The sequence below is a fragment of the Rhipicephalus microplus genome, chromosome 5 (genome assembly GCF_043290135.1).
Source record: "Rhipicephalus microplus isolate Deutch F79 chromosome 5, USDA_Rmic, whole genome shotgun sequence".
Lineage (NCBI taxonomy): Eukaryota > Metazoa > Arthropoda > Arachnida > Ixodida > Ixodidae > Rhipicephalus > Rhipicephalus microplus.
Genome location: NC_134704.1, coordinates 63,796,959 through 63,808,277, shown reverse-complemented (window position 1 = coordinate 63,808,277; position 11,319 = coordinate 63,796,959). Strand labels below are relative to the sequence as shown.

The 11,319-nt window shown below is 47.7% G+C and overlaps 1 protein-coding gene across 2 annotated transcripts; it reads left to right on the top strand.

The window, feature by feature from the left end:
• The first annotated feature begins 420 nt into the window (after window positions 1-420).
• On the top strand, window positions 421-10,918 carry LOC119173827 (protein trapped in endoderm-1). Of its 2 annotated transcripts, none has more exons than XM_075894339.1 (5): window positions 421-632; window positions 3,612-3,904; window positions 6,108-6,378; window positions 9,245-9,423; window positions 10,292-10,918. In XM_075894339.1, the coding sequence occupies exons 1-5, from the start codon at window positions 630-632 to the stop codon at window positions 10,476-10,478; spliced, it is 933 nt and encodes a 310-aa protein (XP_075750454.1). In that variant the 5' UTR covers window positions 421-629; the 3' UTR covers window positions 10,479-10,918. The 2 variants fall into 2 exon arrangements, with proteins under 2 accessions (XP_075750454.1, XP_075750453.1); XM_075894338.1 differs by having other exon boundaries at window positions 423-632; window positions 3,612-3,982.
• The last annotated feature ends 401 nt before the right edge of the window (window positions 10,919-11,319 follow it).

Here is an 11,319-nt window from a genome sequence, read left to right as displayed (position 1 = left end):
GTCAGCAATCCTTCTCTCGGTCTTTGTGAAAAAGAATTTTCGTTTTTGAGATCATAAGTTTTTAGCGCATGGCATTGGAGGGTTTTTCATCTGCTTGTCTGTTGTTTTCGAATTTCATGAGCATATATATGTACGTTCCTCGAAATAAAGATTTGTTGGAAGTAAGCGCTCCCTTCTGTCCCTTCCCTTGTCCTATGTTTCAAAACGCGCTACGTCGATTAAGTTCACCAATAGGTTCGGTCACGTGTAAGCGTCGTCACTCGACCAAATTTTCAAAAACAAAAAAAAAGGGGGGGGGGGGGTCTTACACGAGTCTATGTACGGTGTTCAGTTCAAACTCGTATGAGCAGTGCCGGAAATGCCGTATATGCCACCGATAGATGTCGGTGAAACGCCTGTGCGTATGCATTGTGGCTATCCGCAAAAATGTAGGCGTGAATCAGAGCAAACGTATTCGTGTTACCGGGAAGGTTACCTGAGTTTATGAAAGCGGCCGTCGGCGGGGCATTCGACTCTGCTCGCATTTCGAGCGACCCGTTTGTTCGTCATGTACGGCGTCGACGCGAGGAGGCTTGCTCAGCTGCAAAAACCCGCGCCTCGGGGACGTCTTATCAAAGGAGCCCGATGAAATGGTAAGAAGTTTATATGTTTTTCATTGACTGAGTGATTGAAAAAAAAGATTTTGTTGATCGGCTGGTTGCTTGATTGAAGTATCTCGATAGTACCGTACGACGGTCTTATCCGCGCGCCAGGAAAATATCAGGCTCCCTTGAAATTTCTAGCCGCCTGAGCAGGAACCAAATTTTTTTACTGGTCCTCACAGACTATCGACTATCACGAACGGTTCTATACAATTCAATACGAACTGTTCAAGTTGTAGTCGAAGCCAACCAGCTACCCAAGATCACATCTTGTGAGGATATTGGAGTTTCACCTTTCCCGTATCTGCCAGCTTCCTCAAAATCGGCAAGGGATGAACTAGCCATCTTTTCCAGAGCCGAAAGAGTGGCTTCCAGTGAAGAGCTACCCTGAGGCGCAGGACAATGGAGTTTTGGCTAAATGAAGTCAATACCAGCACCTCCACTAACTTGACACCTTGTTCATAATGCGTATATATGATAGCGACTTAGCCTTACTGGTCTTTTTGAGTGACCTCATGTCAACTTTTTTACCCGACACAGTTTTAGAGCAAGCCGTTCAACATGAAACTATGGAAGGCCCTAAAAGACGCGCCCGGAATTGATCGGCCAGTCAGTTTGTTCTGCTAGCATCAATGTTTTCACACGAGAAAAAGCGATTAGTAGGAAGTTAAAGGTACAGGAGTGGGCACATCATGGGCCCTTACTCCGATCAACGTGTGATTGTGCATTTACCTTCGCGGCTCAGAACTCTGTTTGGGTGAATGAAAGGAATTTATTAATGAATAGGTCGCGCTAGTGTCCTAGCCCGAAGCGGGCCGTGCTCTTACGTTGCAACCGAATGACCTAGCCTTTTAGCCGCTTCGCGTACCCGTTGTACTGCCCGTAATTGTCCCTCTAATGTAGGACTGCGCTAAGCTGCATCCTATCGTTCTTCAGTATTTTCCTTGTCGCTGCGTAACGCGAAGCAATGCCAGATTAGTTTCCATAAAGAAAAATAATAATTAGTCGGGTACGTTTTTATCAACTCCAAAACCTATAGAAATGGATGAGAAAAAAATCACAGCATATCCACGGAGTGAATATGCTGTGATGAGTGGGGAGGCTGGATATGCTGGATGATGAGGGGGGCGAAGTGTCCGTCAGCCATTCCGGGCTTCCGTCCTTCCGCGCGACCACCCATGCGTCCGTCCGTCCATCCATCTGTCTATCAGTCTGCTAGTCTTTCTGTCCGTCCGTCCATGCGTCCGTCCGTGCATACATCTAGTGAACACTCCAAGTACCGCCATCTCCCATCTCGCATCACTTGTGGCACATACCCGCTCTAGAGCGGGTATGTGCCACCGGTTGCTATACGTACATCACCAATAACAAACCCCATGGTAAGTACAGACCCACGCGTGAAGGAGCTTCGCCCCTAAAATAGAGAAATGCGTGCTGCCCGCGTACAACTACTCGCAAAAGTTCGCAGGACGTAAGAGTTGTGAGCACGAAGCCAACGGGGTATAGAGACAAAGTGTGACTGTTCGCGGACAGTGTTGCTGCCTAGTACTCGGACATTGCTCCCGTCACTACATTTTTTCGTACTGTCAAAAACTCTTCATTTTTCGCCTTCATTCTTTTACACCCCATTTATCCTTTACAAGTAAAAGGTAGCGAACCGGAGTCTTCCTCTGGTTGCCCTCCCTGTTCTCCTTGTTTTTCCTTTATTTTTCTCTCCTCGAAGCCCTCACATAGAACATCGAAGTCAATGTTTGGTGTGTGTGTGTGTGTCGTTGGCGATATATGCAGTGATCTATTAGATACTAAGTGCGATACCCTAACATACAGAAATCTCCGTAAAGAGAGAACGAGAGATGGACGACGCCGTCGAAAGGCAGATACATTAATCAATTACAAGGTGTACCGGATGAGTTATACGTTAAACCGGGGGATAGAGAAGAGGACAGCAAGACAATAAGAAAGTAAAACAACAAATCTGCGGCTGTCATAAACAAAGTGAACTGTAATTCATGATGTAACTGAAAGCTGACTTCAGTCACGCAGTGCAGGAGTACACTATCGCAGTTATTTAAAGCTGAGGAACAAATTTCCTCGCGCAAGCTACAAAAAGAAGGTGCACACTTCAGAAGAAAGGCATGTGCAGAACACAAGCGTAAGCTATCAACTGTTTATTGCGGTGATAAACATTGAATAGATACAGAGATTACATGCATACGAAGAGATGTCGTAGCTACCGACTCCATCTGGCCTCTTCAATGGTCCGCCGTGGTGGGTCAGGGATTTCGGTGCTCCACTGCTGATCCGAAGGTCGCGAACCTAAATTCCGGCCGCGGTGCATGTGGCATTTTGGTGGAGGCGAAATGGCAGGGGCCCGCGTACTGTGCGTTGTAAGTGCGCTTTATCGGACATCAAATTGTCGTAACTTCCGGAGCCATAATGATGTCGTCATTTTGGCAGGTAAAAACCAAGATATTACTATTATTAGCCTCGTTGATAAGCCCCTTTAGCACTGTTAACTAGGACATCTCCTCTGTGCATGTGTTTGGTCTCAGTGTATACCGCATGTTCATAACCGCATTAAACAGATTATAGATGGCGCTGATGAGAGTTCTGCACGTGTCTTTCTACTTGTAGTTTGCGCAAGGAAGGTTCGTCGTGTTTATCCAACTAGCCCATTGTCAGACTTTCTTTCGGCTCAGCACGCAAGCACGCCGGAAGGGAATTCCCTTTCCCACTTTATTTTCCTTTCCCACGGCTTCACGGCACCCCATTGGTATGTATAGGCGGCCTCCACTCCAGCATGATTTATTTAAACCTCCTTGAGTTGGAGTTAAACATCACAGAAATCACTTCCGGTTTATGTCCCTGCCTTCTTGCTCTATCTTTCTCCTTCCAGTATCTCGTTCTCCCCCTTCCATCTCTACTTTGGAGATGTCTAAAATTGTGCATTTGTCACTTTGACTTTCAAAGGAGAACGCCTATTCGAATGCAACAGCGCCGGGGACGTGCAAGGCGGACGTCGACGCCTCGTACCCCCGCGACCTGTCCTACGTGGCGGGTGCCTGTTGCGTTCTGTTCGTGATCTTGGGCGTACCGGGCAACCTGCTCACGCTGGTCTCACTGGGCCGCAGCCGGCGGCTGCGTGGCCCGACCACAGCGTTCGTGCTGAGCCTGTGCTTTGCCGACTTGCTCTTCTGTGCCATCAACCTGCCGCTGACGGCCACGCGCTACTTCCGACGCTGCTGGATGTTCGGCGACGACATGTGCGTCGTGTTTGGCTTCTTCTTCTACGGCAACGTGGCTACCTCCATATTCTCGATGACGGGCATCTCGGTTAGCAGGTGGGCTACGCCTACAGAGAGTATTACCTGTTGGAGAAAAAAAAAACTCGGGTTGTGTCACTAATTTTATTATAGCCTACGTGAAACTCTACTCAAGGAAAGGAATCAGAAACACAAATGACAAAGGGGGAGTCTGAAGGTGAAGCGAGAAGGGCTCGATGTATGGTTTGCATTCCTGAGCATAGACATGCATGGAGTTGGGGGTGTCGATCGATGTGTGCCGTAGCGGGATGGAGGGAATTCGAACAAGTCGGAAATTCAGGCAAAGATTCAGGCTTGTAGAAAAAGAAAAGTTCTTGTACAGCTGGGAGCGTTGTTGGAGCCAACTTACGACCGAAGTTGCTACCTTGAAGAGCGTTTGCTGAAACGTTGGCTCCAGCCAGGACATCCCGTGTTCAAGAATTTTTCCGTCGCTAGGAGGCATCTTTTGGACAGAATAAAATACTTGAGAGTTCTTTCTATTCAGCCCGGCTGGGGCCGCTGCGCTGGCGGAGAGCTATACCGTACCTACCCCCTACTTTGTATGCAGGCTACATGCGCGGCCTTGCAAAGGCTGAGTGAACCGTTACAGCTGGTCACTTTGTGTGGGCGCTCAGTGTTCAAGGTCACATTAGCACAAAGTTTAGGGGACATGCTGTAAAGCGTGAGGTAAAGCACGTGCTGACCTACGTCGGCGCCGTTTCTCACTTTACCGCTTTAGTGGCAAGTGTTCCCGCGATCGCTAAGTGCGACTTGTTTGTGTATGACTGCGTGCATGCGACTCCATGCTTGTCAGCTTGAATTAATAAGCGAATTTGTTCACTACAACACTGCTGTGGGCCGCTTACCTAGAAAACGAAGAAAAGGAGGACGCGTCAGTTCCTGTGGTCACCGTGGTTGTGCATACCATGTACCTGTCTCATGTACCGGTGTGCCTTATAGCTTTTTTCCTCGTTCTTCTGACGTCTCCATATAGCTTTTTTTGGTGAAGGTGCTGAATATATCCGAAGCACGCCTGGTAACTTCGCAGCGGACATCTTCTTGGCCATTCCATCAGGTCGATAGCAAGCCCGCCGGCACAGCCTCGGCTAAACCAATTAAACCAGTACTCCTCTTTTTCACTTAGAAGAACAGCTCATAACGATGTATTGGGTGTTTCGAGAAATGTCTAAAATATTTTTAAGAACTAGTGAAATCTGACATTTGTTTGATGCCTTCACAATCGCTTGTTCTGTAAACGTGGGCACCCTAAGATACCCAATGACTAATTTGAGACATTAATTAAGGTCAATAAACTAATTAACGTTTTAATCAGTAGAGTTAGGTGGTTGTGTCAAGTGGGACATTTTAATCCTGCATGTGAAGAACCCGTAGCAGCTTTGGGATTTCGAAGAAGTGGTTTCTAGTAGTGACTGCGAAGTAATAATTTTCACCGAAATTCAGCGATGGAACCCAAACTGATGCTCGAAAAAACACAGTTGCCGTATTATTATGAGGCATCCACAATGAGTTGGCGTCGTTGTATCAACGACTTCGTTATGCGGTATGCGGGCTGCGATTGCAGTCGTTGTCTTAAAAATCGACGTCACTCAGGTGGTCTGGTTGTAGCGCGCAGAAGTGCATCGGTTTAGGTTTCATCGTATGATTTGGGTGATTCTCATTACGCTCCAATAATTAACAGAGGCCACAATTTCTATACCTGAAAGCTGTGATTAGTTCTTCGCAGGAGGGACTTCAATTCTCCCATTTCACATAGCTACCTATAACTCTACCAATTGGAACGATAATTACCTGACTATTTAGCATCCCATACGGTTTATTTTAACATTTTAGGATGTCCACACCTATGGAAGAAGCAATGGTGAAGGCAGTGAGCACATATCACAATTTATCGATGATGCTGAAGAATCTTGGGCACACTTAGAGAAAGACCCTGTAAACGGTCAATAAAACCAGGAACATTACATGCTGGTGCTGTAGCGCTAAAACGTCAGAATGCAGCAAAACCAACTTGCCCGTCTTTTTGTATTATTGCAGGAACGCTACCTCGTGTAGTGTTCTGATACTTTTTTTTTCTCTGTCTGTTAACGGTTCACCATTCGGCGTGAGTTAAAAGCTATCCTCTGATACCTTTTGTAAATTTCAGGGCCGTGCTGGTAGACTCGCGCCTTCGGCACGACCGTCTGTTCTCCGGAACCCGCACCCTAATGGCGGTCGTTTCGTGCTGGCTGGTCGGTTTCGGCCTGCTCGTTCCCGTGCTCCTCGGCTGGTGGGGTCGCTTCGGTCTGCACAGGCCGACCTTCTCGTGCACCATCCTGAGCAAAGATGGCCGTTCGCCCAAGAGATTCCTGTTTGCCTTGGCATTCCTGATACCGTGCATGGGAATCATAGCCTCGTACGGACGCATATACTACAAGGTACACGGCCGCACCAAAAATGAGACTGAACGAATCGCATCTTCCTGCTGCGACTTCGTTTGTCTGTGTATTTCTTGTGTGCCACAAGATTCACCGCCTATCACCGCGAACAAGTCCATTCTTACATTATTTCAAACTCCTCTCGGATCCGGTCCACTAACTAAGTATGAGGAAGATATATGTGTACAACTAGCCTGACGGACATATGTGTCACAGAAATTGGGCAATCGTCCCACTACTCGCTTAAAGAGGAGTATGAGGATACAACTTTGTTAAAAGTAAATTACAGTATTTGGAGGCGACCGCTTGTCTACAGAGGTCTCTTCCACCCAGGCCATGACTGATCTTTGCAGTTTTTCATCGAGGGATCGTATTAGTGTCTGCATGTCGTTTCTGAGGGAACTGGCTGAAACTTTTAGGGTGGGGGAAGGTCTTCGCTATCCCAGTCGATGCGATCTTGGTTCGCTATGATATTTTTAATTGCAATGCTCGCATACTGAGTCAACCTACCCGCCTGTGGAGATCGCTAAGCGATGGGGAGCGATAAAGCTGTCAGACTGAATTTGGTGGAGGATAGTGGCCTGCGTGTGCGTGAGATTGCAGTACGTGGTAAGGGGTATAATCTCCTGTCATATTTGCACGTATGCGCAAGTTCGTTGTAGGACGTCCCTACCTCTTCCTCAGGAGAGGAGGAGAGGGGGAGGGTTCAAGAAAAGCGTTACCCGGTTAATTCTCGGTCAACTTTATGCGCTTGTTCGTTACCGAAGTTTCCCAAGTGAGCTGAGACCCAGACCAGATTAATTCTGGTTCTGTCGTTCAGATTGAAATTTCTCAGGACTTTGGCTCTACTTACTGGCACACTTCTCCTCGCAAAGCTTTAAATGGCGCTCTAAGAGTCGCTTAGGACTCCGCGATTCATGACAGCCATCTATATCCGGTTCACTAAAAACAAAGAATTTGTCAATTACTAGTTTAGTGGATGTGTATCCCACATAAATTGGGCAAGCACCACTACACTCCTCCAGTCCACTAGAAATCTAGAAGTTGTCTACAACTAGCCTGGACTTCATGCGTGCTATGCAATAAAAGTGGAATGGACATTCGATTTACGGCAGGGTGCAAACCGATATGATCCAGAAAGCCGGTGGTCTTTCCAATGTTCTACGATGGATAAAGTGTGCGCTCTTCGCAAGAACAATGTGTCTATTGGGATCGTCAACAGGAATATACGCGTGGGCGGAAATGAAGACGTCGCTCTTAAGCACAAGCTCGCAGGAGCTTCTAGAGAGAGAATCTGACGTTACAGATGTGAACAATTTCAAGAAAGACAAGATTCAAATTAGGTTAGAATTAAAAAAAAACTTATATTCTTAGAGGTTGTGTACACGTCCGGGTATATGAGGTGAAAGCGGACAGGTGAGGGATACGTGTTTGAAGTAGACGCAAAGTGGTGGCCTGTGCCCGGTTGAGCTTGGGGTGAGGTGGGAGAAAGGTTCGGCGTCTGAGCTAAAAGTTCTTAACCAGATCATTGCAGGCAGTCAGGTTGTCCCTGGTGTCCCACTGCCGGCGCTGCGGCACTCACCCGGCTACGCTTCCGCACTTGCTGTGGGAGTGCCCGGCACAGTAGAGACACAGTAACGCCGCGACCCTTTCGTCGAAGCTCCATGATGCCCTGTGAAGCCCCGCTCTTAACGACCAAACCTGGGTGACCCAGCACGCCCATGAGGCGGCGTTGAGACAAGCCCTTGACGTCCCCTCATGGGAGGCCTAGGCCCGGCGACCTAAACCTGCTGGTTTCTTATAATAAAGTTTATTCCTCTTCCTCCTCCTATTCTTAGAGATAAAACGAATCGCACTAAACATCTCTGCGTAAGGACGCACGTTTGCTCCCTACCAGATCGTGGGAGCGTCTGTTTAACCGCGCATGCGCGCAGTCCGTCCTCTCCTGTCGGCGTAACCGCACACCTCTCTCACAAGCACAACACACACGGAGCGACGCACGGCTCTTCTTCCGTCAACGCCGCGGTCAAAGGTTGCCCTGCCGAGGAACTGTTGGCGGAGGTGGGGCGTGGTCTCCCGGTCTCAAGCTCTCTGTGCCAGCTGACGAGGGGTTGGAGCCGCTTTCCTAGATGAGCGTCTGGACAGCGCACGTGACGCTCAACAAGAGCAGGTGGAAACAGAATAGGAATACAACAACACGTGAACGGCTAGCATTGCATCCTGAGTTTTAATTAAAACAAGGCAGGACGAAGCGATGGAGAACGTCTTGGACGAGCGGGGCAGTTGCATGCAAATTATGCAAGGCTAGATCCGCCGGCTACCTACAACATCCTTAACCTTTTTTTTAGAACGTCTTACTGTTTCATCAACCTTCGCGACGTTGAGTTCGTGAAGATGGGGCTTGTCAGTTTCTGTGGCACATAAGAACTTCGACCAGGTAAACAGTTTCGTCGCAATCACGACGAACGCTGCCTTCGTCAACGTCACGATCACGTGATAATACAATGCCTGTAGTCCTATATAATTCACAAGTGTCAATAGCTTAAATCGCTCCTTTTTTTTCGTCATCTGAAATTGGCATGAGGTGTTTTTTTTTTTGTAATATCCATCTCGTGGTAGGGCTTTTTATGGTTACTGCAGCAGCTTTCTAGCTTCTAAATATTTCATGTTCAGATTAACGTGGAACGTGGCCGGGCTTCTCGCCCCCTAAAGACAACGTGGGCTCGTATACAGTGCTTATAGCGTGATACGCCAATCAGCTTCCGAATTCTGGAGCACCTTTACGTACTATAGAAGACTGTAAAAAATTGACATAGTTGAAATATTTGACGGTCACTTCAATAAGTAGACCCTTTGCGTTGTGCAGATTCAGCACAGTTCGCGCAGGCTTGCATCCTACAGCGGCATGACGAGGATGCGAAGCCCATTCTCGCGCCACAGGGAGGAAGAGATTCGGGTCACGAGGCTGATGACCATCATCTTCGCGCTCTTCCTGCTCTGCTTCCTGCCGCTGCTCGTGGCCAACCTTCTAGAGGCGCAGATTACGTGAGTGGCGACGTGGTGATTAAATTATATTTTTGTATCCTAGATATACGTGCGCTCTTTGAAAAAAAAACCACTTTTTAGATAGATAGATAGATAGATAGATAGATAGATAGATAGATAGATAGATAGATAGATAGATAGATAGATAGATAGATAGATAGATAGATAGATAGATAGATAGATCAGAAAACATGGCTAAAGATGACAGAAACGTGCGGTGGACCGGAGTTTGCGGGATCTTTTATGACATTTGTTTTTCTTCTGCGCATACTTTCGCACACATGGTACGAATTGACAGACTCCCTTATGTACTCACCTTAGACGACTCGAAGCCGGAACCTTTTTTTTCGGCATTTTTTTTTTCAGAGGGTGGCGGGCTGGAAAGGTCCCGGCCCGCCACCTTCCGAAAGTTTTCCGCACTTTATACGTGGTTTTCCACTGCCTCCACTATCGGTCCACTTTTTACTCAGCTACAATGTTGTGCAATGACGCGATCACGTGACGGTAGAAGTGACTGTGGTTCGGCAAGCAATGTTACCATATATTATACGTATACGTAATATACATATCTAGTGCTTCATAGACATTGTTTTGTTGTTGTTGTTGTTGTTGTTGTTATGGTATGCGCCCGAAGACGTGAACACGATGACACAAAGAGCGCTTTGTTCCGTCTTCGTGCCCTTACTGGTTTTATACGAAGCAGCTCAGACCCAGCCTCTGATTCAGTATACTTCATTTATTCGTTTTGGCTGAATTTCGTCCCTGTACCTATATGACGAGAGGGCGCCATTCACTCTTGATGTTAAATCGACAGATGGTGTGGTGAGCAGGTGTCCTTAGGTTGTCTAACAATATATGTCCGTTTCAGAACGCCGTGGGTCCACGTGACGGCTTCCATTCTGTCCTGGATGTCCTGCTGCATAAATCCCGTCGTGTACGCAGTCATGAACAGGCAGTACCGAAGCTCTTACTTGGCACTTCTGTGCCCCAAGAGAGCCCGAGAGCAATACCTGAGAAACACGATGTGCCGAAGTCTGAAAAGCACTGCAGTATGAGTGTCACGTGTTGCGCGACCAAGTAGGTTAAAGGCACCAGACAATTTTCTTGGTATTTCTGGCTGATAGGTTTGATGACGTATGTGACAGAATTTTTGTGTTATTCAGGTGATGACTAGACAGTCATATTCGTAATACCCTCTTGCAATCCAATGGCCGTTTTGGTCAACACCACGTCAAGGAGGCGATCACGAGAGCACCCAGAAGTAGGCGGCTAGGTAGATCGACAGACAGGTAACCTTGATAGAAACGCTCGAAGTGTGTTTGGTTCTCTCAGAAATGCTCCACATTAACAAATTGCGAAGTGGGCCTCCGGGGACAATCGCTCTGCAGCTCGCCGCTCCAACCAGGCACCATGCAGCCACCGGCGTATGTATGTAGAATACCTATATTGTACGTTTTGGGCGTGAGTAACTCATGAAATAAATGTCACAAAGGGATTTATTTTTATGTGTTATTTATTCTGTGGTGTATCAAAGTTGCAAAACCCATGTCGCGCGCAATGCAGAGGTTAGCAGCGCCAAAAGCGCAGTGTAACTTGTCCGTAGTAACCTACGAAGAACACCATAACTTCTGCGTACACAGCCTCACACCCTAACCACTTCAAAATGGTAAAAGCATTGGTGGAAGCTGGTGAAGGTCCGCGGCTACGAGGATGTTTTTTCTTATCGCTTATCGTGCGGCTGCGGTGAAGTGCAGACGGTGCCACTGCGGGCGGAGAGCATTCGCAACGCGTGCAGAGCGATGCACCGAATCGCCGAAGCTGCACACGGCGCGCTGTTTTCTCGCGGTGGTTGCGAACTTGGTTCGCCACTTGCTTCCTTGAGTTTTGTGTTGCGTG

Excerpts from the sequence above, each read along its gene's own strand:
- LOC119173827 (XM_075894338.1), top strand. Across the intron at positions 3,983-6,107 it reads ACGGGCATCTCGGTTAGCAG|GGCCGTGCTGGTAGACTCGC; the intron begins GTGGGCTACGCC and ends TGTAAATTTCAG. Across the intron at positions 9,424-10,291 it reads CTTCTAGAGGCGCAGATTAC|AACGCCGTGGGTCCACGTGA; the intron begins GTGAGTGGCGAC and ends TGTCCGTTTCAG.